Source organism: Microtus oregoni, unplaced genomic scaffold (assembly GCF_018167655.1).
Source record: "Microtus oregoni isolate MIOR12 unplaced genomic scaffold, Mior012 000061F_ref0000440, whole genome shotgun sequence".
Lineage (NCBI taxonomy): Eukaryota > Metazoa > Chordata > Mammalia > Rodentia > Cricetidae > Microtus > Microtus oregoni.
The window spans coordinates 7,670,060-7,697,599 of record NW_024543871.1 but is presented as its reverse complement, the minus strand read 5'-3'; the positions used below and the strand labels follow the sequence as shown (position 1 = coordinate 7,697,599).

Below are 27,540 nucleotides of genomic sequence, written 5' to 3'. Positions count from 1 at the left end.
TGTAATCTCTGCCGTAACTGACTTGTACCTACACAGTGTAAAAATCCATGGCCAATACAGAAACAAACGGGTGCCACAGTGGACCAATAAAACACAAAGAAATGCAATTGGATCTGGCCTGTAGGACATCAGTTAGTGACCTCTGTGCTAGATCCGGAACAGTCGCTGGCATAGGTAACCTTGATTAATGAAGAATTCTACATAGTTGGCTTCAATTATTTCAATTTTGCAGACAAATAAAATGATGCCTGGGCCAGTGAGACTGCTGAGCAGATAAAGGTATTTGCCGCTAACCCAGATGATCCAAGTTTGATGCCTAGGAACCACATGGTGGAAGGAAAGAACCAATACCTCTGGCATGCACGTGCATGTTGTGGCATGTGCACCCCCCACATCCATCCATACAAATAAATAATAAATGTACAAAGTTAACAAGACTGAAGAGACAGGAAATTCAGAAACATGTTCTCGGTCTCATAGCCAACAAGTGGCAAAGTCAAGACCCAAACCTTCACAGCCTCTATCCTGTTGTAAAATAAAGGAAACTTCTGACTTTCCTACAGACACACAACCTCTTCAAATGAAAGTTCTTTTGAATATGACTTTTCATTCTAAAGTTGTCATGACGTCATGACCACATGAACAAGATGGAACTTCATATGACAGTAACAGGATGCCCCCTGTGTCAGGGATGCCGCTTTGCCAATGAACTAATATTTCTCTTTGTCTACCCCAGCTATCCTCTGACCTGCAGGTTCTCCTATCGCTTCTTTGAATCTTAGCCTCTAAACCCTCCTCTGCAGTGTGTTCTCTGTGATATAATAGGACAAACTGAGGTTGCCAAATGTATCCAGACCCTATTAGAATCTAATAGACCAGCAAGTTCTGGGCTGCAAATAATTTCCAGGCCTACTTGCCACATTTGGTTGATATGTGAAATTGCTTTTCTTGAAGGTGAACGTGACAGCTTCATATGGTTTGAGAAAAGAAATCAGAGGGCACAGACCCTGAGATAGCATTTTTCTGATGTTCCTGAGATTATGTTTTGTCCGGCTTATCATTCATAGAGCTACTGTTGCTGTTCAAGGCAGCAGAAGGCGAGTTATCAGTAAACTGGACTGAGACATAAAATCCTCCCTCCTCCTGCCCCAGTCCACTGCATTCTATGATAGCAGGGTCAGAGGGTGAGAAGTGAGTCAGACTGCCTTTTCATTGGTCAGCTGCTGCCAAAATAGTTCTTATTCCTGCTTTTCAAAATGGACCCATCCCGGAGCTTGTCCACAATTGTCGCCTTAATCTTCCTGACTGGACGGACACGAAGCAATCAGATTGACGTAATGGGTTCACAGAACGATGAGTCAATTGCTCAGTGGGATGTAACAGACATGAGAAAGAATGGAGAAACCCCCCAAGAGCCCCCAAACTTAACTTAAAAAGTAGAGGTTCTCATTGGAAAGAACTAAGAAACACATCATATCCTCTTCTTAGGTCCAAATGTGGAGGATTCTGAAAGGGCTCCTGTGAGCAGGCAGATCTCTATTTATACTGCTAGAGGACTAGCCTAGCTTTACTTATGTTAAAAGAAAGTCAGTTTTGTGACAGAGTAATATTAAAAAACAATGAAGATGCATTGCCTCTAGATTCAAATGTTTCGGGGTAAGCAATACAGACTTTTATATGATGGCTGAAGGCAAGAAATTAATATAGATGAAACTCTGAAATATACCAACAGAAATCTAAAAATAGAGTAAAAATCACCAGAGACTATTAAAAGTGCTTGATAAAATAGTGGCAGAATTTATGTCCCAAGGAAGAGAAAAAATGTCCAGCTTTATGAGAGATTTAAGGATTTTCATGGACATTAGTAAAAAGTACAAGTTAAGAAAATTAAAGGGGCCGGGCAGTGGTGGCGCATGCCTTTAATCCCAGCACTTGGGAGGCAGAGGCAGGCAGATCTCTGTGAGTTTGAGACCAGCCTGGTTTACAAGAGCTAGTTCCAGGACAGGCTCCAAAACCACAGAGAAACCCTGTCTCGAAAAACCAAAAAAAAAAAAAAAAAAGAAAGAAAGAAAGAAAGAAAATTAAAGGGGGGCTGGAGAGATGGCTCAGCAGTTAAGAGCATTGCCTGTTCTTCCAAAGGTCCTGAGTTCAATTCCCAGCAACCACATGGTGTCTCACAACCATCTGTAATGAGGTCTAGTGTCCTCTTCTGGCTTGTAGGCATACACACAGACAGAATATTGTATACATAATAAATAAATAAAAATATTTTTTAAAAAAAAGAAAATTAAAGGGGAGGGGCCTTGTTAAGAGCCAGAGGCAGTGGAAGTATATAGTGAAACTATTTTCTGGACATGGCAAGTACATATGAATTCAAAGTAGCTGTGACTCCATGCACACGACCTACACAAGATCAAGCTAGACAAAATCCCATCACGGATGAAGGGTAGGTCATGAAGTCCCTCCCCTACCCAAGGAGCTATTGGCAATTCATGAACTGGGGATGGGAGGGTTAGTTTGTTTCAGGAATGCAACCCCTAAAAGGCTCCCCATGCTTCAGAAGATGGTCGGGAACAGATGCACAGACAGGCAACACACTAGGTGAACTCAGTGGGCTAAAAACACAGTACATGAAGAAAAACTGGGAAGGAACGGTGTGGAAGAGGGGAGAGAGTAGAAAAGAAAGACATGAAATGGATTCAATCAAAGCATGAATTTAGAAAACCCTTAAATGATTTCAAAAAGGAAATGAAATGTTTGGAGGTGGGGTAATACGCTCAGTTGGTAAGATCTCTTGCTATTTAACCATGAGAGCCTGAGTTCAAATCCCAGTCACCCATGTAAAACCTATGTGTGATCACCCAAACCCACAACCCCCAAGCTTGGGGATGTGTGCAGAAACAACCAGTGGCCTAGATGCAATAGTGAGTTTCAATTTGAGAGAGAGATCCAGTCTCAACTGTCTCAAAGCAATAAGGTGAAAAACGATACAACAGGACCCTCGGCGGACATCTTCCCTTGGCCTCTGCATGCCTGTGAATGGGCACAATCACCTATACACAGCACACACACACATACACACACAAAGAAAGAAAAGAAATAAAATGAGAAGTTTAAAATACCTTATTTTGCACCTGGACACTGTCACCTTCTCCAAGCACTACTGTGTGATGGGGCTCTATCTTTTGCTGCGCATCATCAGGTCCTACAACAAGATGACCAGTAACTTTAGCAATTATTACAGTGTATTGATACAATGGCCAAACTTGTGGCCAACTACTTAGCACCAGAATGTCAGTTTTGGTTTCAGAAATAACAGACTTAGGAAATCTCCTTGATTGGGTTGTTTACATTTGCTATTATTAAAGGCTAAAATGGATTGGCTTTCAATGTAGAAAACAGCAGGAAAGTGAATCCTGTATTATGTTTCCATTTGTACCCTTAATGCCATGACCAAATGTTTTATTGAATTTAGTTTTGTTTTGTTTTATTTTTTTTTTCTTTTTGAGACAGGGTTTCACTGTATCCCAGGCTGGCCTCGAACTTACAGAGATCCACCTGCCTCTGCCTACCGAGTGCTGGGATAAAAGGTGTGCACCACTACTGCTCGGTTTTCATTGACTTTTAAATTCCAAGGGCTCTTGGAATTGCATTCTCATAAAAGTGTTCTCTTTTGTAAAATAAAAACCTCATAAGAAGCCAGCAGACCTAGAAAAATGATCAAATGTCATCAACAATTCATTTCAACATGAATTTACTGGGCATCTCCAACTTTCAAGAACTAGAGGAAATGCAAAGATATGCAAAATAGATTCCTTGCATCTAAATAATTCAAAATGTTCTTGGAACCAACCAAATAAAAGCACACACAATTATCAGAGAAGAATTCAACTGAACACTAAATGAGTCAGATAGCCAACTTCTCGAATAATGAACAAGGTCTGATTCTAAACCTTCTGTTGTGGGGGCCGTCCAAACCCTCTGTAGGTAGGTGGTTACCTTCTAAACCCCCTGGAGGGGATATCTTCTAAATCCTTCTGTGGGTGTCTTCCAAACTCTCTGGATCATGGATGCCTTCGAAACACTCTGGGGGTGTTTTTTAAACAGTCTGGGGGGTGGGTGTCTTCAGGTGGGTACCCTCCCTTCTATTCTAAGGCTTGCAGATGAAATGAAGCTAGTTAACATTTAAAGGTAACAAAAAAGATCACAGAGAAAACAGCAGACTTGGGGGCTCATTCAGGTTGAAGCACCCCAAGCATTTGTTCTGGAGGAATAGCGCTTGGAAGAGGGTGTAGCAGACAAGAGGACAGATGGCACAGGTAGTGAATGCAAATCTCTGGGGAAACTGTGAACCTATCAAGACTTTAATATTCTATTGGGAAGGAGGATGAAAATGTATCAAGTAAACCCTTTAAAGTCATTTTTATCCATACAGAGTGTGTGGATTCTCTTCCTCTCTTCCTCTTCCTCCCCCCCCCTCTCTCTCTCTCTCTCACACACACACACACACACACACACACACACAGAGAGAGAGAGAGAGAGAGAGAGAGAGAGAGAGAGAGAGAGAGACAGACAGACAGACAGACAGACAGATACAGAGAGACAGATACAGAGAGACAGAGAGAGAGAGGACCAGAACTGTGTCTTACAGAAATAATTTTGGAAGGATAGCATAATAGGAAATGGAGGGCAAGTCTGAATTTAGAAAACCTTGTTGGGAGTTCTCTGTAATGGACTAAAGTGAAAACGGAGTACAATGTGAACGGAGTGAAAAGAGACGGAAGGAGGGAGGGGGAGTTGAGAAAGCTCAGTTTGACATGCTCCTCCGTGGGAGAACAGGCCCATGGTGACCGAGGAGCACAGTTGCAGTTCTGCAAGAGGGCTCTGGATAATGGAGAAGTCGGAGTGGGCTAAAATAGCCACAGGAAGCTATGTAGGCTGTGTCTTCCAGATGCGTATACAAACAACAGACACAGTCATGTGAACAGATAACAGAAGGAAGAGCCCAGATCCAGCATTGAAGGGGCTAGGAAGATGGCTCCGATGGTTTAGTATGTAAGAGCACTGCCTGCACAAGCATGAGGACCTGAGTTCAAACCCCTACCATTCACACAAAAAGCCAGGCACGGCTGTATATGTTTGTCATCTTAACGCTGTGGGGAGCAGACAGGAGGATTACTGGCGCTTGGTGGCCACCAGCTTAGCTGGTTCAGTAAATGGCCCTGTCTCAAGGGAATAGGGTGGAGACTGTGAGGACAGGCCCTCTTCTGGTCTCCACATATGCACGGGCACATATACTACATGTGTACAATCTCACACAGGAAAAGGGAGAAGAAACAAAGACTTCAAGCTAAAACTTAAAAACCACTAAGGAAATGATTATCTAAATAAAACAATAACGACGTATTATTATAGAAACAATCACAATTTGCAAATACAGAACACATTAGTTAGCATTCAAACAGCTATGTTTTCTAGAGAATTCATCTTTCAGTCTATATTTTGCAGATAGGGGATATATTCTACAGGGAGCATATGGTTTACATTGTTGCAACATAAAATAGGATTCTGATAGACCAAGAGTACTTTTTTTTTTTAACAGGAGCTCTTATCCTGGAGTAACGTGTTTCACAGAGTCCGCAGCTAGAACTGAGAGTGGCTCTGGATGGGAGACAAATTACATATGCATTTTCTACTCCAGCTAACTGAAATATAGCTTTGCTTCTGTCATAAAAGTAACCAAAAAACAACAGCAGAATTCGCTCTATTGATAGCTCCATATCCAAGAGAAATCACAGCTATTTTAAAATCATGTTACAGTGTGGTGTGTATCTCAAAATATAGTTTATATGAGTTGTTAATACAATTAAGAACAGACCTGCTACTAAATCACATCATTGCAAATGCCAGTAGAGAAGCATAGATGTAATTGCTTCATAATCTGGTTCTTTAACACTTTGATAATGCCATTGAGTTTAAAAACGATGTCTGAGCCGTTAATCCCAGCACTTGGGAGGCAGAGGCAGGTGGATCTCTGTGAGTTCAAGACCAGCCTGGTTTACAAGAGCTAGTTCCAGGACAGGCTCCAAAACCACAGAGAAACCCTGTCTTGAAAAACCAAAAAAAAAAAAAAAAAAAAAAAAAAAAGCTGTCTGAGGGGTGCTTAGCAAATGTAAAAAAGTCCACAGCAGAAAAAAAATAAAATGTGTTTAATCACTGGCCTTGGAGGACAATGGGGATGGAGAACCAATCCAATTTCAGTGTATAACAGCTTCCCTGGTGAAAATACTTCTACCTTTGCCAAAGTCAAAGATTCAACATGAGCTTAGGCACAATCAGCCCCTGCACGTTAGCAAGAGTCACCCCAACATAGCATTCATTTATCAAAGATGTATGTCAGCAAATGTCCTGGAGTGAATAATAGAACTCCATCGACTTTCCACTTACACAGAGATTTGGCAAGAGAAGTCTGGAAGTCTAAGAGGAATGTCATTTAGAGCTGGCTAATATTTCAGACTGTGATGGGGAACGGCATTTTATTAGGTGTGCTTTACTGACATCCTCTGCAGACAATGCACCATTTTTCTATCTTCAACTAATTCGTATGTCACACCCAGAACCCACGTGGTCCACTCCTGGACCCTGATTTTGTCATGCAATATGTTTGTGATACTCTTTTAATAGAGTGAGCTGACAAGAGACAGACTCAAAAGGACTGCTGAATTGGTATTTCTCTGCACCCCGTATCAGGGTGGTGTGCTTGATGGCAGCATTGATTGGCCTGTGAGGAAACTTTAATTTAGAAATAGAGTTAAGCATGTCCAAAGGCCTCTAATCTTGATATGCTGTTAGATGCCTGTTCCCCATGCTCCTTACTGATGCATAAGTGAAATCACGGTGTCTATCCAGACGGGCCCATTTGAAATGTTCTACCCCAAGAACGCTTGGGTAATGATACCAGAGTCATTTCCAGGCTGAGAATTTTCAGTCTACTGTGAGTTTCTAGCCTCCTACTCGAAGTCTTCAAAACAGTACCTCAGAAATCAGACAGACTGCATCTTCCTTTCCAGATCATTTTGGTGATATGGCACCCATCTGGTTATCTTCTGAACCTAAAATAAGTCCCTCCAAAGTATATCCTATTGTTCCTGACTACTTGTAGTTATAAAATGAGCCAGATCAGATAATAAAATACTTTCCATTGGTAATCTTTGCCAAGAATGTTAAATTGAATAATGCAGTTAAGGAAAATTGAACCCCCAAAAATGTAATTGTAGGGTAGTTTTTTTGCCTAAACAATCATAAAAGGGCAAAATATTTTTAATTTTTTTAAATGTTAGGGTCCAACTCCTAAGTGTGAGTTTCCTCATTTCATTTTCTTAATAAGAGATCTTTATAAGAACCAGTGTCTCACACTCTGTCCTACGCATTCTGGTAACTTGCATCACAGACTGTGACATCATCACATGTATATGTATACTGGAAGTTCTTAGCTAACACAACAGACTACTCACGGAGAATCAAAGTGCTGCCAGCACCTTATTTTAAAGTACACATGTACAGTCATTTATAGCTTTGATAACTATAGTTGAAGTGTCTGATAGCTAGATTAAAGCATTACCCTTCATTTTAATTATTTCTTTAGCGTGTGTTTCTGTGTGTATGTAGGTTTATGCGTGCGTGTGCGTGTGTGTGTGTGTGTTAGTCTGGCTAGAGGTTGACATTGGGTATCTTCCTCAATTGCTCTCCACCTCAGCTTTTGAGACAGGGTCTCTCACTGGATCTGGAGGTAGGCTGATGACCAGCAAAGCCCCATTGATCCTTTCTGCTGCTCCTCCTAATGCTGTCTACTATGCGCAGCTTTCCGTGGGTTCTGAGGATTCGAAATGGGAATACTTGGCCTATGCCTTGGAATGCCCAGCCCAAGGCATCCTCACTCATCACTGAGGATGGTGATGAAGGAGAGAAAGTCAGAGGCTGAGAAACTCAGGAGCTCACTGACTGGCCAGGGTAGCTAAAACTTGGAGGTCCAAGTTCAATGAGAGTTCAAGTTCTCTGTTGCGGGTGGGGGGGGAGGGGAGAGTAACTGAGGAAGCAACATGATGCTGATCTCTTTGTAAACACATGTGATCCTATCCACACTAACAAATGCATACACCACATGTATGCACATCACACAAACAATGCAAGATACACATGTTTTAAAAATGGTATCATACTAGGTCACACAAAACCATTCCAATCAAATATATAATGTACTTTGAATATATTTCCCTCATACGTCACTACACTAACCCTTCTATTCCCACCCCTCACTTTGCTCCCAAATTAATAGCACTCATGTTTTTACTGTATGCAGTCTTCCAAGATTACTTTTGCCACCCAAATTGTGGCCTCCTAACCCAACACACTACCTACACATGTTGATGTTACATTAACTGAACAGTGATGTTTCATGCTGTGTAACAGAAAACGACTCACTACCAGTTCCTGCCATCTGGGGTTGAGGGGTGCCATTCGTGTTTATGAGCAAGAGAAAAATGAGGTGCTAACGTGGAGAAGCATTTTCTGGATTCTCGTTTTAAGCTTTGCAAGTGAGAACATTTTTAAGAGCTATTTCTGTTTGGCCATTTCTTTTTCTCTGGTGATGGGCTGTTGCTCTTTTGTTTTTCTCATTAGCAACCTCATGGAGGGGTAGATATGAGCAAAGCAAGGAGAGCAGATTCAAATGATGTCATTTGGCCTGTTGCTCATTGGTTGAAGCAGAGTCCTAGGAGGCCAGTTTGGGGAGCTGGATTCGGTCCATGGTCCAGTTTACTTTGGACATAGGCAGCTTCACTCAGAGGCTCGAAACCATAATTCTATCTTCTGCCAGATGTTTTGTACATGTGGCCCGCAATCATGGGTGTGTGTGTGTGTGTGTGTCGGGGGGGGGTAGCAGGGAATAAGCCAGTGAGAAGAAATGACTCAGGACAATTCGACCTCATGTCAAGAAAAACAAGTAGAAGTATAGGTACCTCTTAGCCTGGAATTTCTGAACTCTTCATTTATTGAGTCCTGAGGCTAAAGGTCTGTCTGGTTAAAAGGGGTTGCAATTACTGGTTAAAAGAGACTTAGCAGATCACTTGCCAATCTATCTACCATTCACCCTCCCCCTTTTAATCACATTTAAGGCAAAATCATTTGCGAGCTTTGGCAGAGTCAAGACCCTAAGAAAGGTCTTCACTTTAAGGGGGAAAAAAACAATTGCAAAGAATTCAAAATAGTAGTTCAGGATACATGAAAAAAACATAAAGTTCACAAAAACTTGGATTACAATATGTACCCTATTTATTTATGGCTGTTTTCATACTACATGGGCAGGGTATAGTAGTCCCAGAGATAAAAATATTTCCTCTCTGGCCCTTTCCATAAAGTTTGGTCTCCATTACTTTTTCTTATTCTACATAAACATTTCAAGACTCCTTAACACTTAAAATTCATGCTCTTTTTTACTATATTCTGTAGTGAGGAGCGGCGGGCTGCATTCCTGCCCAGCTCCCACAAAGCTAGCTTTATACCTGAAATAACAACACACAAATTGTATTCTTTTAAACACCGCTTTGCCCATTAGTTCTAGCCTCTTATTGGCTAATTCTCACATCTTGCTTTAACCCATATTTCATAATCTGTGTAGCACCACGAGGTGGTGGCTTACCAGAAAAAATCTTAACCTGCATCCATCTCGGAGAGGAGAGCTATAGCGTCTGTGTCTCACTTCCCTTCTTCCCAGCATTCTGTTCTGTCTACTCCACCTATCTAATTTTCTGTCCTATCAAAGGGCCAAGGCAGTTTCTTTATTAACCAATGAAAGTAACACATAGGCAGATGACCTTCCTACACCAATATTCCATTTTTGAAAATTATTTATTATCTTAAAATTATGTCAAGGTGAGACCTCCAAAGCATATTTTTTTCTATTTTTATAAAGTATTATATGATTCTCAAACTATCAAAGAAAATAATGGTGGCCTCATTCTTCCCAGATGGTTAACAATGTGCACACAGGAGCTCGCTTCACTACTACTGGAGAGCTTTTGTTTATTTGTTTTGCTTTGTTTTTTACAACGTGATTTTTTACTCTCTTGAATGATAAAAGAAGTGAATTTCATTTGGAGCTTGTAATTAAAATGCTATTCAGTGAAGGAGACACCAAGCCCAATTATGCCACATTAAGAGTAAATTCTAATTACTGTTATTTCTAGAAGCGCCAAGTGATTGAACAACGTGTTTTTGGGAGGATATAAAGAACGGTTTAAATAGATCACCCTGGGTATGGCACCACACCCCACGCAGATGGCATTAGCAAGCGATCTGTCTGTTAACTGAGAATATATTGCCCAACAAGGATGTTCACTACAAATTGAGAATGTGTTGCCCAGGGAGGCTGCTGCATCCCCCACAGGAGTGTGGTAGAGAACAGGTCTCAGAAATGGGGAATCTCGGCCACACCCACATCCCTGTCACTCATCAGTGTGGATGGAGAGGAGAAGAGGAAGCCAATGACTGGGTCTCTTACTCTAGCTTCTTCCTGAAGCACAGCTCAAAGGAATATTCTTGTGTACGGAGCTGATTCAGGAGATGGTGTGTCAGGGAACAGCAGTCCAGATGTGAGCAGAGTTATTCAAGAAAGGAAGTGTAGTAGTTGCCTTTCTATTGCCAGGACACAAACATGAACAAGGCAACTTATAAAAGAAGTTGTTTGGTTGGGCGCATGTCCATGATGGAGGAACAAAGGCATGGTGGTAAGGACGATCCACAAGCAAAATGTAGAGACGGTGGCCTGGGAATGGCAGTCTTTTGAAACCTCAAAGCTAACTGCCCACACACCCAGTGATACACCTCCTCCAACAAAAACCATGAGTCCTAATCCTTCCTGAACAGCTCTACCAACTGGGGACCAAGTATTCAAACCTAGGAGCTGATGGGGGCCATTCTCATTCAAACCAGCACAGCAAGGCAGGGCAGGCATCTGAGTATATATTCCCTCTGTGAAAGACTTGAAAGTGCAGTGGGAAACTCAGGCATGGGCTCTGAGACAGCCTACCTGAGGGGTCAGCTAATTCCAGAATGTTAATTCTCCAGAGCTGTTGTCTTTCCTGACCGGGGTCCAGTTTCAGAAGACATGGCAGAGCTAGGGCAGTTGAAAGTTGGTCAGCCAAGTACTGACAAAGCAGGCCCGGAGGGTTTTAGGTGGGACATTCATAGTACAGCTGTCACCCAGCCACTTGCTGTCATGCCCACAAAAAGCTGGTTCCTGTTTCCAGAAAGATGGCAATGGTTGGGGTGGACACAAGCAGAGGCGACCTGCTCTGTGTGACCTTCTCCTATTATTCGAATTCTGCCTCTTCTGCTACAATGTTGGCTAGGCTTGAAGACAGAAGCCAGCTTGAACTCTACATTTTAACTGAACAGAGTGTACCGCAAGCCATGGAGGCTGTAGTTGAGAAACACTTGTGTATTAGTTACTTTTCTATTGTTGGGATTAAAAAAAAATGACAAAGGAAACTTACAGAAGGAGGCGTCTATTTGGCTTATGGTTCTTTTAGGATAAGACTCTGTCCTGGTAGAAAAATCTGGAATCCGGCAACCTAAGGTGGCTGGAGCTGGGAGCTGAGAGCTCGTAATGTGAACAGTGAGCAGGAAGCAGAAAGTAAGATCTAGCGATGGCAAGAATCTTTAAACTCTCAAAGACTATTTCCAGTGACACGCATCCTCAACAAGGCCACATCTCCTAAACATCCCTAAAGAGCATTACCAACTGGGAACCAAGAATTCAAATGACAGCTTATGGGGGCCACTTTCTTTCACATCAACATGGCTCAATCTTTGTCTCAGGCATACAGATGTGAAACCTTGGCATGAAGAACTTCTTTTAGATATCTCACTATTTTCATACAAAATGAGAGTTGGTTTGTTCGCAAAGATGCATTTCTCAACCAGCAATAACATACAACCCTTAGAAGGAAAAGAAATGGCAAATATCTAACTTGTATTCTTCTACCTGCAGAGGGGTAGGCAGACTGCTCCTCTCACTGAAGCCCACTGGAGCGCAAACTCCTTATGGGCATGGAAACTTTTAACAAGCATAGCCATGCCTGTGCCTTCTGCCTGGGCCCTTTGTTCATGTCGGGCTCGGTCACTGAACATTTTGGAAGCTGCAAGGCTTTCAGATATGCTGCTGCTCCAGATTTGTAGGGGAAGGAAGGAGGCACAGTATTCAATTACCGTCTCAGTAGTTTACCCAGTCGTTTGAAATAAACTGCAATACCCTTTACTCACCAATATATACATCTCCAGAGATGGTATAAATGAAGCTTGTCCACCCTGGAAAAGGACCAGAGACATTACAATATTAGTGCACATACTATCAATTTATACATATTTATTGCATATGCATTTTGATATTACATGTATGATATAACCATATATAATAGCAAAAAAAGAAAAGTTGAGGGTGAAATATTTTTTCTTTTAGATACATGTTTTAAGACTTTAGTTCTGTGAGCTATTTTTTTAAATTTATTTATTATATATACAATATTATGTCTACATGTATGCCGTCAGGTCAGAAGAGGGCACCAGACTTCATTACAGATGGTTGTCAGACACCATGTGGTTGCCGGAAATTGAACTCAGGACCTTTGGAAGAGCAGGCAATGTCCTTAACCACTGAGCCATCTCTCCAGCCCCCTGTGAGCTATTTTTTATACCTATTACATATTTGCATATTTTCTCCTCCCTCACACACACACACACACATGCACACAAGCATACACAAACATACTTCTCTATACATGACGGACTTAGAGTACTTGCTATTTAAGGGCCACCCAAAGTAGGCACTCTCCAGTTCACTTTAGCAATATATCTATTTGTCAAAAGTAATATTATCAAATTATTTTACTTTCATTTGTGTCTACGAGCTAGGTACCCACAGAAGTCAGAGGGGGAACAACAGATCCCCTGGAGCTGGAGCTACTCACATTTGTGAGCTGGATGCTGGAATTCGAACTACTGTCCTCCGATAGAGCAGTAAGCACTCTGCACTTTTGAGCCATCCGCCAGCCCACAAGTTGTATCTTACAACTCTATCACCATGCTGTAAGTTAGAGCACTCCAGTCTTTATTCATGTTCAATTTGCGATACTCCCAAGTAGGCTTAAGTATGAATAATGAAGGAGTGTTTTTATATTTGGTTGAGTGCTGGTTTGCAGTGAACACATTCTTTTTCTATCTATCAATAACAGGTGCCACATCCTGAAGGGCTCTAGAGATTGACCTAACTGGGGCATTGACAGAATGAAGAGAAGATACACACACACACACACACACACACACACACACACACACGTAGGGGGTAATCTGGGATTGGGTGGGCTTGACTCTCAGAGAAGCTGCAAACTATATATACAGTTGTGTATGTGTGTATATATAATCGTAACATATTATATACAGTTGAACAGAGAGGCAATGTTATTGCATACAGATGAACAAGGAGCCAGGGTTTATGACATACAAGGAGGCAAGATTAGCTCTTCTCAGAAGGAGCAGCCTTCAGGTTGGAAACAAGCCAGCGGGAGATGGAAGCTATGCTGGACATTTTTAGCACAAACTCTGTACATGTGCCCATGTAACCAGAGAAAAGCTTTGCCATCCCTCTGAGCCTCATCCAAGGAAGGCTTTGCTACTCCCATGCTGAGGCACTGGAGTCCTTGACATGGCTGTGCTCCTGTCAACAACAAGCAGGCCCTCAAGACCTCACTTGCTTCCTACCAAGGGGGACCTAAAATCTTTAGTGATGAACAGGTTTCAGACGGCCTGTAAGCTCCCTGTAATTGTCCACACAAGTTTTCAAAGAAACAGATCCTGGGATCTGTGGAGCTAACAGTTCGGAATCAGTAACAGCCCATCCTTTGCATGCTCAGAGAAGCAACTAGTTTCCATAGCTACTTATGCACTGTACCCATGACTCAGAAGAGATGCTGTGTTCCCGCTGAGAGAAATAAACCCGGGAATGGCAAACTCAGAGTAGATGAAACTATCACTCCATATTCATTCCATGGAAAGATCAAGAAATGGCATTCATTGACAGATGGTGGCCATTAGACTGGAGTTTCTTTGGGAGTTGGCAATTTGGTGGCAAAGTAAAGTGAAAGGAAGACCGGGGAGGGCAGATAGACTCAAAAGGTGTGGTTACGATGGTGAATGGGCTGCAAATACAATAGTGGCACAAGAGGAAATGGAACTGGCAAACTTCAGTATGAATAGAGTCATTAAGAAAACTTGAATGATGGCTAAATAAACATACTTAGTCAGGCCAGGAGAAACATTTTCCTTCTCCTAGTCCACAGTTTTATGGTTTTATTTTTCAATTTTTGTGTGTATATGCGTGCTTGTGCGTGTGCAGATGCGTACACCTGAGAAGCTGCACATGTGTGCATGTACACACAGAGGCCAGAGGTCAACCTTAGGTGTCCTTCCTCGGGAGCCATCCACTTTGTTGAGACTGGGTCTCTCGCTGGGACCTGAGCCTCACAGATGAGACGTGGGTGGCTAGCCAGCAAGTCCCAGGGCTCTGTGGACCTCTGCCTCCCCAGCACTAGCATCTCAAACGTACGCCACTATTTCTGGCTTTTCCTGAGATTTTACGAGAAAAAATCTAAGTCATTGCTGTCTTGTTTCCTCCCGTATTCAGCCTCCCACAGTTTATTGCACCTCTATCATTGGAACACATTGTGGGTACAAACATCAAGAAGGTCCAGCCACTGGTATCCAAGTGGGACAGCGTGAAGGCGGAAGGTCCCTTGTAGATGTTGAAAACACATCTGAGAATCGATAGCCCCATTCTCGAGTGCACAGTGGGGCTCTGCAAGGACTCCCGCTTCTCTCTAATGGATGATGAGTTTTCCTATTCCTATTTAGTCTAATTTAGAATCCTACTCTACAATCAAACCCCTTTCCTCTTAGCATAAAAAAAATGTTTAGTCTGAAAATGGTTAACATTTCTTGTTCTAAGTGCAGATGGCTTTATTTCTTTTATCTTGGAAAAAAATAAATTAACATGTCATTTTAAGAATACCAAAGCATGGGCCAGCTAAACTGCAAATTTTTCTGTAATTCTCAGAAATACCCCATCATAAACGGTGAGCAATTTGGTATTTGCACTTTGGGGACTTTTTCCTTTTACGTACTGCATATTATTAGCTTCAGAAGTAGAAGAAACTCAATGTTGTCTTTTAAATGTCTTTCCATGTCAAAACATTGAGCAGTAACTCCTCTATTGGAAAGACTGTAGAACGTTCCACTGTCTTGAATGTGATTTTGTTCATATAATCAACCCTCCCTTCACACGTCTAAAGGCAGTTAACAGGTGATTATTTCTAGAACTGCCAAATCTTCATCACTCTCGGCTGCTCAGCGGAGGTCTCTATTTTGGATCTTTTAAATGATCCCCGTCTCATTTCTCCTTCGCTTAGACAGACAGCTAGTCCACACTTATCACATGGATCTGTTTCCTTTCCTTCAAAAATCCTTCCTTGACAAAACCCAGAAGGACAAAGTGTGTGCTGTGAGGAGCCACCAAGTTAGTGTTCTCCGTGCATCTGCCTGCCTTTGCTCCTTGTTAAAGTAATCTATTAGGACACACAGTGTAACACAGCTCAGTATATACAACACAGTTCACGTAGCTGGGTGGAAAGCACGGAGCATTAGAGCTAGTGGAACAGCAGCAGTGGAGAAATCCCTCTTCTATCTTCTCTGTAGAAAGATATCCACCTACAACATGCTATTTAGCTTTGCTTCATTTCTAGGGAGCACTGTTTCTCAGGGCTGCCAAAAAGAAAATAAGTGTCAAATAGTATAAATGAATGCAATCTGTACATTTAAGACAAAACATTTTGTTCAAATTCCTCCTTGCTAAAAGCAGGATTGCGTTAGCTAAGGGCTCTCCCCTGTGCGGTTTTCAGGTCCTTCTTCCTTCCTTCAACACTCCTGTCACTTTTATGTTCTGCACTAGGAATCGATGTCACCCTCCAGTGTTTGTCATTCCCTCAGAGGTCACATTGCCTACATTTTCCTTGTGTTCACAAGCATAATGACCACCCTACTGTCTCTTTGCAGCTGTGAAGATCTTCCCTTCCCTCGGGAAATAACAAATCAAATCTGTTGAGATAAAGCTCATGTTTTTTCGTCTAGTCCCTTAGGACAGTTAAGTAAGCCACACATACAAGTCCTTCAGCCAAACACAAAACAAATGTACAACGTGGCTTTTAAATGTGTAAATCATTTTCTGTGGCAGGGAGGTTCCTAATTCTTAAAAATATCCCTAGTGAGAGATTTCCTCAGCCTACATTCCTTGGCTTAAGCCAGACCATTTTTCTTCTGTCTTCATTAAGAGTTCATAATTCCAGTGAATTTACAGCTGCTCTTATGCATGTATGTGGCGGAAGAAGTAGGAAAACATGGCCTGCAGACACACCAGAAGTCAGTTAAATAGAAAAAAGGAGAGAAGGCAATGGGGCTAAGAAGAGAACATACCCATTCCCCAACTTAGGCTTATACCGTTTGCCAGACCCCAAAGCAGCTATGATCCCAAGTGCCTGTATTGGAAGCCGCCACATGAAACTTCCTCAGGCTACGCCCTCACTGTGGACCTGACATCTGCCCTTCTTCTTCAGAATAAACTCTTTTTCAATTTATGCTTTGAAATAATTTGAGACTCATGACAAATTCTAAAGATACTACAGAGAATTACTATATATTCTCCTAAAGCCAGCATGCCACCCTACCTGCTTCATTATGCTTCCTTAATGTAGGCCATTTCTCTCTCTCTCTTTCTCTCTCTCTCTCTCTCTCTCTCTCTCTCTCTCTCTCTCACACACACACACACACACACTCAACATCTAGCCCTTAGGAGGTATTTTAAACAAATTTTAGCTCATTTTTCTTTCCATCCCTTTCCTTTATACTTTCCTCAACATCTATGTAGGTCAGCACTTCTAACGGGGCTGTGACCTGGGCCTAAGATGAACCCATGCGCCCTAAAACAGCAATCCAAGTGCTCTACTCTTAGATTACAAAATACACGAAGCCAAGTGTGGCAGGGTCACTGTTACCCAAAACATAACGAAGAATTCTGTATATTCCCCTAAACGTTATATACAGGTATAAAACTGTCCAAAACAAACCTACAATAGCAACAAGAACCACATGGCACGCCAGACTGAGTATTCCCCTGAATATTGTAGTTTAGAATAGCTGACATTAAGATGGATTTTCTGGTCAGGTGGTGGCGGCACATGCCTTTAATCCCAGCACTCAGGAGGCAGAGGCAGGAGGAGTTCAAGTCCAGCCTGGTTTACACAGTGAGTTCCAGGGCAGTCATGGATACATGGAAAAACCCTGTCTCAAAAACCAAAACACACAAACAAATAAATAAATAAAAAGATGGATTTTTCTGATCTCACTGCGGCTGACAGCTCACCACAAGACATAAATATAGTGATGTATAACTAATGGCTATCACATAACTAAAAATAAAGAGCAAGAGGAAGTGAAGTCACTAAAGGGCCTCTCTCATTGGTTGAGTATGGAACAAGGTAGCAGGTTAAAAATCACAGTAACATTGGGCTGGTTATGAAATCGTACACAATCACTGCCTAATGGATCTTATAAGGTTATAGAATCTCTCTGTATCTCAGCCTCCTCATCTGAAAAACTGGGATGATCACACTGGCCTATGGGATTAGGATTGTAGGTGTTAGCACAGGGAGAGTTCTAGAATAGTTCTGACAAACAGGAAGTTATGAGCACTAGCATTATAACAGAAGGATTCATTGAGCTGCGGCAACTGAAGATGGTCATGACACTCCTTGCCCTTGAATGAGCCTCCTAGCTTCTTACCTCCATTCCTTTCTCATTCCCTTCCTTTTTACCTTCCTCCTTCTCCCTTTCTTTCTGCTTTAGACAGAGTCTCACTAGGTAGCTCACGCTGGCTTCAAATTCCCTGTCTAGCCTAGGCTAACTCCACACTCCTCAAAGATTCTTCCTGCTTCTGCCTCTTGATCGCTGGCATTAAAGGCATGCACCACCACATTTTTTAAATGTAGTTCTATATCCATGCATTAGAAATAAATGTCATCAACGGACATAAAGTTTCAGTTCAATAGTACAAGTTCAAGATACTTATTTTTATAATATGGTACTAAAATCACTAACTGCAAATTATCAAAAAAATGTTCTGTTTAGGGCTATGAGGTGGCGAGGAGGCTAAGAGGACTTTTGCTTTTATGAAAAACTCAGGTTCAGTTCCCAGCACCCACAGAGTGGCTCCAGTTCTAGGGGATCCAATGCTTTTTTCTGATGTCCATAGTTACTAGGTACACATACATACATACATACATACAGTCAAAATACTCATATATGTGAGATAAAACAAAAAAATTCTATGCTAGGTATGGTAGTGCAATCTTTAATCCCAGCACTTGGGAGGCCGAGGCAGGTGGATCTCTGTGAGTTCGAGGACAACTTGGTCTACATAGTAAGTCCCAGGTCAGTCAGGGATACGTTGTAAGATTCTGCCTAAAAAATTGATCTATGTAAATTGTTAAAATAACTGTAAGTAATGTGTTAGGTATTGTCATTTAGTCATTCTACAATGTATCCATACTTTAAAACACCATGTTTCATAGAAAGAAGGAATACTAATTTACTTGCCAATTGAAAATAATTTTAAAATGAGAGGCCGGGGATGTGGCTCAGTAGTAGAACAGGTACATGTCTTCGAGTTCCAACCCCACCATTGCAAAGAAAAATATTTAAAAAGAAAACTAATTCCAGAAAAGTAAATTACACGCCAACACAAAAGACAAGGAAGAAAACACCTGGTAGACTACAGAACATTTTCATGACCTTTGATTTGGCAGTGATGAGTAAAGAAGCCACAGAGTGTGCTGACCACTAAGGAGCAATCTGTAAACCCAAGAAAAATTTCAGTGATTCCAGTATAGGAATAGAACAGAACAATGAGAGGTAGAAAGGAGAAGATATTTATAATGCAAATGATGCTGACTAGAACACAGAATATACAGAGTTGCTACATATCAATATGAAAAGGACATACAGCTCACCCAAAGTAAAACAATATAAAATTTCTTACAGGATAAGTTTACAACTGCCTCAGGTTCATGTTTATCAATGCTTGGAGGACTAATTGATTAATAGCCATAACTTTTAAATGTATATCATAATTATAAGGAACTCTGAGATCAAGTATTCCAATGTGCTAACTAAGCACTTTGCCAAGCTCTCTACTTAGTAATAGAACATTAGAATATTTAATCAACTTCAATTAACTAGCAAAACAATCCCTTATAGACATGCCAGGGGACAAGTTGAGTATTTGATATAGTGAACAAAAAAAAAAAAATCACAATTTCTCCCTCTTTTTTCTTTTCTTTTTCTTTTTTCTTTCTTTTTTTTTGAGACAGGGTTTCTCTGTAGCTCTAGAGCCTGTCCTGGAACTAGATCTGTAGACCAGGCTGGCACCAAACTCACAGACATCTGCCTGTCTCTGCTGGGATTAAAGGCATATGTCACCACCGCCCAGGCACCCTCTCTTTAACAACTCCTCCCAATGTACAATTCTACATGAATTATTCGAGTTTGGGGCTCCTCCCTAACAACAGAGACACTGTAAGAACTCAGGCTAAGAATTCCAAGACACCTCCCATCATGTGTTTTCTCTAGGCTTTTTCAAATCATTAAAAGCATCACAGTGAGTTGGGGATGTGGCTCAGTGGTAAAGCATTTGTCTATCATCCATCAAGTTCAGGGTTCAAGCCTCAGTATGGAAAAAAAGTCACAAATTAGAGGAAATGGGAATCACTACTCATTTTTTCACCAGTGGGTTACACTTTTCACAGAGGCAGAAGTTGTATTGTGATTGTTTTAATTTCATGTCTGTTGCTGTGATAAAATACCCTAACCAAAAGCAATTTTGGGGAAAAGGGGTTTATTTGACTTGTAAGTCCAGGTTATAGTCCATCATTTCAGGGAAGTTGCATAGGCAGGAGCTTAAAAGCCTAGTCTCATCACACCCAGTCAAGACAAAAGACAAATGAAAACACTTACACTGCCTGCCTGCCTGTTTGCTTGCTTGCTTGCTTTGAGTTAGTTTTCTTTGTTCTTACAAAGTTCACGGCCCAGGCCAGGAAATGGTGTTGCTCACATTTGGGATGGGTCTTTTCACTTCCATTACCAATCAAAACAGTCCCTCACAGACATGCCCACAGACCAGCCATATCTAGTTTATCATTGAGACACTCTTCCCAGGTGACTGCAGGCTGTGGCATGGTGACAATGGAAACAAATCAGCACAGCAGTGAACTCTATGATGATCCCATGGTCCATGCCTTCGGGTGTTGTCATAGTAATAATAATAAGACAAACCCAGCTCTTCCAGTGTGACCAGCACCTGGTGTCTTACTTCTCGTGGCCAGTACAGCAAGATTGACAGGGCATTGCTTCTGGGATTGCTCATTCTCTTTTGCTCCCTCACGTGGACACTGTGATAAAGCCAGAAGCTGGGTGAACCATCCTAGGAAGAGACCGATGTAGCAAGAACAGAGAACAGACCAGTCAGCGAATCCTGCCAGCAGTCACCAGAGTGTGAGTTTGCAACTAAGGATGACAAAGATGCTGGCTGACATCAAGATAACACTGTAATAGTGACTGGGTCAGAGGACACAACCATGGTATGAGATAATATGAGTTGCCTTAAAGCACTAAGTTCCAGGTTGGTTTGTTATACAGTCACAGGAGTAGCTTGTACAATAAGATTCGCCTAAAGATAAACTATATAGCCTGGTATTAATGTTTAGTATTTCTACTAAATTTTTTTCAACATTACAATGTCCAAAATATGAAAAATGAACTGAGTTACAGGAACTTGGGGTAGGAAATATCTGATACTATTACATCAACAACTTATTGCGTATGCTATCATCATCACCAAATACTATAAAACAAGCAAAATGCCATAGCTGTTTCTGTGCCACATACCTTAGTTCCTTTTGAAAAACAATGGAGTGTTCCATTATGAAATAAAATAACATATTAGGAAATACTAAAAGAAAAGTTTTAATAGCAAAAAATTCACGCCAGAACCTGGAAACAACCTAGATGTCCTTCAATGAAAGAATGGATGAAGAAAGTATGGAATATATACACATTAGAGTACTACGCTGCGGTAAAAAACAATGACTTTTCGAATTTTGCATGCAAATGGATGGAAATAGAAAACACTATCCTGAGTGAGGTAACCCAGACCCAAAAAGATGAACATGGGATGTACTCACTCATAATTGGTTTCTAGCCATAAATAAGGGTCACGGAGTCTACAATTGGTGAATCTAAAGAAGCTAAATAAGAAAGTGAACCCAAGGAAAAACATATAGTTATCCTCTTGGCTACGGGAAGTAGACAAAATTGCCGGGGAGAAAACTGGGATCTTGCGGGTGGGGTGGGATGGGGGTAAGGGGAGATGGGGAGAGAAAAGTGAGAAGGGGAGGATGGGGGGATCTTGGGGAAACAGGATGAGTGGGATAAAGGAAGGTTGGATAGGGGAGCACGGAAGCACAATTCTTAGTTAAGGGAGCCACCTTAGGGTTGGCAACAGACTTGAACCTAGAATGGCTCCCAGGAGCCCAAGGCAATGTCCCCAGTTAGTTTCTTGGGCAGCTGAGGATAGGGAACCTGAAATGACCCTATCCTATAGCAATACTGATGAATATCTTGCATATCATCATAGAACCTTCATCTGGTGATGGATGGAGATAGAGACAGAGACCCACACTGGAGCACTGGACTGAGCTCCCAAGGTCCCAATGAAGAGCAGAAGGAGGGAGAACATGAGCAAAGAAGTCGGGACCACGAGGGATGCACCCACCCACTGAGACAGTGGAGCTGATCTATTGGGAGCTCACCAAGGCCAGCTGGACTGTGACTGAAAAAGCATGGGATAAAACTGGACTCTCTGAGCATGGCGAACAATGAGGGCTGACGAGAAGTCAAGGACAATGGCACGGGGTTTTGATCCTACTTCATGTTCTGGCTTTGTGGGAGCCTAGCCAGTTTGGATGTTCACCTTCCTAGACATGGACGAAGGGGGGAGGACCTTGGACTTTCCACAGGGCAGGGAACCCTGACTGCTCTTTGGACTAGAGAGGGAGGGGGAGAAGAGTGGGGGGAGGGGAAGAAGGGTGGGAGGAGGGGGAGGGAAATGGGAGGCTGGGAGGAGGCTGAAACTTTTTTTCCTTTTCTCAATAAAAATAAAAAATAAATAAAAATAAATAAAAATCACCTCAAATATCAAAAAAAACAAAAAATAAAAAAATTCGCAACAGTAAAACTTATACTAATGTTAGTATAATATGTATTGACTATATTAAAAATAATTACCTAAAGACACCCAAAAGTGATTTTTTTAGTACAAAATACTGAAATTCTCTTTTAAAATTGAATGGGAAAGATGTGGCTCTTTTCCTTTTTCCTTCACCTCAAGGCGAATACAGAAAGCAATTTCTTTTTTTTTAATTTATTTATTTATTAAGGATTTCTGCCTCGTCCCCACAACCGCTTCCCATTTCCCTCCCCCTCCCCCGATCAAGTCCCCCCCCCTCATCTGCTCGAAGAGCAATCAGGGTTCCCTGACCTGTGGGAAGCCCAAGGACTGCCCACCTCTATCCAGGTCTCGTAAGGTGAGCATTCAAACTGCCTAGGCTCCCACAAAGCCAGTACGTGCAGTAGGATCAAAAACCCATTGCCATTGTTCTTGAATTCTCAGTATTCCTCATTGTCCGCTATGTTCAGCTAGTCCGGATTTATCCCGTGCTTTTTCAGACCTAGGCCAGCTGGCCTTGGTGAGATCCCAATAGAACATCCCCATTGTCTTAGTGTGTGGGTGCACCCCTCGTGGTCCTGAGTTCCTTGCTCGTGCTCCGTCTCCTTCTGCTCCTGATTTGGACCTTGAGATTTCTGTCTGACGTTTCAAATGCTATCTTAGTTTACCGTCGTCACTGCAGGTACCGACTTCACTCTGCTTCTACGTCACTGCTCCTCTTACTGGGACTTGCCTTCTTTCATCTACGTAGTCACTGCTGCTGAAATCCAGCACGCCCACCTGGACTTCCCAGACTATCATCACGAGCTGGCCTCCATTCCCGGAGCAGTACCTAAGGTGATCAGCTTAAAAAAATGGACAGCTGACTCTGGCTCATGGTGTAGAGGTCTGTGACCGGTTGCCCATGTGTCTCCTGGGCTTGTATGAGGTAGTGAAGTCGTGCAACATGGCAATCATGATTGGCAGAGGAAGCTTCTTGATTTATAGCAGCCAAAAAAAAGAAAGAAAGAAAGAAAGAAAGAAGGAAAGAAAGAAAGAAAGAAAAAAAGGAAAGAGAATCCAGGACCTCAGTGTCCTTCATTTTCAGGAGTACATCCCCAAAAATCTAACCTCCCCCAGACACAACTTTCTAGGATTGCCACTTCCCCTCCAGGAGCCACATAGTCTGAGGACCAAGCCTTCACTACACAGGTTAAAACCATAGAACACTCCATATCAAGAGCCTTGGTTTACTCATACTTGCAAAGTCCCCCTTGCTTTTTTTTTTAGACAGTCTCAAGTAGCTCAGGCTGGCCTTGCGTTCACTATGTAGGTGAGATGCCCTTGAACTCCTAATCCTCCCACTACTGCGTCTACCTTCTGACTACCATGATTACAGGTCTACATTAACACATGTCACTTTTTTGCTGTCATTTTGAGACAGGGTCTCATGTAGACTAGACTGGCCTCAAATTTTCTATGTAGCAAAGGATGACCTTTAACCTGCTTACACTTGCTCAGATTTGGAATCATAAGCGAGCTCCACCATACATATCTGTAAAGTCTCCTTTGCCATGTAACACAGTTTCAGGGCCTGAGAGTTAGTACATGAACATCCTGAGGGAAGAAGGACATTATTCTGTCTACCAGAGTGGTTCACTATCCATTGTCTGAAGATAGTTTTGCTATCGATTTATCTACACCATGAAGAAAAGCTATAAAAGAAGGAAAAGGTTCACTAAATGAAAAAATTTTCATATCATAACAATTTTCATAATTAACACTCCAAACCATGCATTAAAGTACCCAGAAGCAAAGATGCTATGTAGAAGGTGGAAAAAATAGTCAGTAGAAAAACAGGTTCTGAAGAGCAGAAAGTATAAGTTTCTTGGAAAAGATTGATATATTCCTAGAAATGCAAATTTATGTCCTTCGTGATGAATGATAACAATATTGTCGGCACATCAATTTACAGCAAGAAAAATCAGATTGCCTTGCAAGAGATGCTAAAAGTCACCATGCAAAAAAATGAACCCTACTAATTCTTATTTTAGCCAAGATCTAATGGAGAAAATGTGTGGCCAATGCAAAGGAAATGTAGTACTGTCAAAAACTCGACAGATTGGATTCTTTGTAAATGATGCATTGTCAGGCCCAATTCCTGATATCAACTGTCTTCCAAATCACCACTGCATGAAACATCTGTTTTCTGCAAGATTAACACAATCCAACAGAAATGTGCCTAGCCCAAAGGAAAGAACGAGATGGTAAAAATTGATTCTAGTGCTATTTATGGGAAAGAATTCCGATAAAACCTGGTAGGGTTCAGGAAGAATGTATCCAGGCTTTCCGTTAACTGTGTTTCCCTTGGGACGCAGGCATTTTCTTGGTATCAGAGGTGGGATGGTAGCAATGCGTGCTTCCATTTCTATCCAATCAGGCTGTTAATGACACCACCAAGTCAACATTAACTTAGACGGCTCATGCCAGAAGCCAAACACAACCCAGACGTCCACGTCAAATCATTTTACTATGAGGAATAACACCATCAAATATGATAAGCTAAACATGCATGGGACACAGCCAATGGACCACACATTTCAAGGGATATTTGGTGTAATAAAGCATCTAAAGAAAATGGATTTAGACAGTTCTTGGAGCTGTAATGGAATTTGACCTAGAAAAAATGGTAACAAAGAAGAGAGATGAGGTAACCTTGATTTAAGCAACTTCATAATAAAATACAAGCTGCATAAGTTGGTACCTAGTATGTCTGAATATAGGCAGCCAATATCACTGAAATTGCAAATAAATAAGTCATTTTGATTATCCAATTAGTTGTGTGTCAGACAGCAGATAGGAAAAGTGTCAAACTTTTGGATTTTTTTTTTTGCTAATTTAAACATAAAGTTCTCAGAAGACCATGCAGAAGTTTGAATTAACAAGAAAGCAGCTGCTTGGGCTTTGATTTGATTTTTTTTTCCTACCAAATTCCAGAACCCGTCATACCTTTAGGAATAGGCTGGGAATGCTTAGCTCCTTGGTCCAACTTGAAGTCCAGATATAAGGTAGGTGTGCGTGTGTAAACCTTAGACTGAAAAGAAAAAGGAAACATCAACAGATTTCCAAGAGTAAGTTTCTTTTAAAAATATTTATTGCGTATGTATGCTCTCTCTCTCTCCATCTCTCTCCATCTTTCTCTGTCTCTCTCTGTGTGTGCATGCATACTTGTGTGTGTACATGCTTGTGTGTGAGAGCATGTGTTTACCACAGCACGTGTGCAGAGGTCAGAGGACAACGTCAGGTGCTGGGCCTCATCTTCCACCTCCACCTTGCTTAAGAAAGGATCTCTTTTTTTTTGTTACTGTGCTAGATACTCCAGGCTAGCTGGTCCTCAAGCTTCCAGAACATTCTCTTGTGTCCACCTCCCCATGACAGCACAAGAATGCTTGGATGACTGGCACATGCTACCGTGGCTGGCTGGCTGGCTGGCTGGCTGGCTGGCTGGCTTTTACACGGATTTGGGGATCCAAACTCAAGTTGCCGGGTGCTCATGACAAGCACCTTTACCTGCTAGACCATTTCCTTGGCCCCAGAATAAGATACCTTCCTTCAGCTGAGCCTTTCTGTAGTAGGCCTGGGTCTGGACCTCTTATATTTACACTTCCTCCTAGCTTTACAATATAAACAGCAAGATAATTTCAATATGTCATTTATCTCCTTACAGCTCCAAGGGCCCAGCATTAGGATTTTTATTACCCTATAATTGTTCCAATTTTGTCATTTTTAGCCTTACAGTTGATATGGAAAGTCATCTCATGCCCAACTGCATGTTTATCCGACCAGACATGATAAAGCCATTTTCATTTTGAAATTCAAACAAGGGATCTGTATATTACTTTTCCTCATTAGATCCTTTTGCAGTGGGGGGAGCTGGTTGGCCACTGCTGGTTTAACAAAAGCTCAACCCCAAAGTAAAAGAAACATCTTCAGGTTTTCTAGTATAAATAGTGGATTTCATTTCATTAACAGCTCAGCAGAGATGGTAATTCAATACGATGCCATCCTGAATTGTGGGCACAGATTTCAGTCTAACAGATTAATACTTGCTGTAAACTTTATGATGTCTCATTGCTCACCCAAAGCCCGGGTGACTATTGGATTTTTTTTTTACTTAAAAATACATATGAAAGGGAAAGAATGTATAATGCTGAGCTTGGCAAAAGCATGTAGTGACTGGCAGGCTTCATACAGTGCTGCTGGGCCTACAATTTAGTGCAAACACTTAAAAAAAATACTTGTTGACATGTAGCTCAGATGAATACATGAGCAACTTTTAACCTAACAATTCCACTCCTAAGTGTATTCCCAGTAGAAATGGTCACCAGAAGATGCATGCAGGAATCTTAATAGCCCCAACCAGGAAATATCAACATCAGGACCACTTTCCACAAATATGTAAGAACAGATTAGATAAAAGGATTATAATGCAATTTAACAGTATAATAAATAAACCTAACCATTTGCACCAACTTAGAGGCATCAAATAAGCATAAAATTGAACAAATGAAGGCAGATTCCATACCTATAAACTTCAGAACAAGGCAAAATTAGAATATGATCTCAGAAGTCAGGAAAAGTAGTTGAGAAGGTCGACTGGAATTATAAGAAGGAGCTTCAAACATGAAGAAAAACATGAAGATCCCAGGGGAACTGTAACATTCTGCTGTTTTGTCTGGCTGCTTATTTTATGGATATGTTTACTTGGTAAAAATTCTCCAAGCTGTATTCTTGATTTGGGCACTTTTCTGTATATAAACATCATGCTCATAAAAAAATCCCCTCATATTAAAAATGTACATTTGTAAATAGACATAGAGGAGAATCCAGAGTCCAGAAATTTTCAGTACTTTTGATAAGGGTGTGGTTTTGGAGAGCTAATTATGGAAACTGCATAGGGACATTCCTGCTTTTCCAACGCTGAATCTCCAGAACCAGTCCACAATGTCTGTCATACAGCCGGTGTTTAATAGATCTTGACTGAAAGATGTTTCACAATGGAAAATACCAAGTGTAACCATACAGTCATTGACACTACACATAAGAGAGTCATTAATATC

The 27,540-nt window shown here is 41.5% G+C and overlaps 1 protein-coding gene across 1 annotated transcript in view; it reads right to left on the bottom strand.

Moving 5' to 3' along the window:
• Pir (pirin) overlaps positions 1 to 27,540 on the bottom strand; it is a 91,447-nt gene that overhangs the window by 11,458 nt on the left and 52,449 nt on the right. The window contains exons 6-8 of the mRNA XM_041639993.1: positions 25,430 to 25,514; positions 12,322 to 12,366; positions 3,123 to 3,205 (exon numbers count right to left, since the gene is read on the bottom strand). Of these exons, the coding sequence (XP_041495927.1) occupies positions 3,123 to 3,205; positions 12,322 to 12,366; positions 25,430 to 25,514 (213 nt within the window). The remainder of the gene's footprint in view (positions 1 to 3,122; positions 3,206 to 12,321; positions 12,367 to 25,429; positions 25,515 to 27,540) is intronic.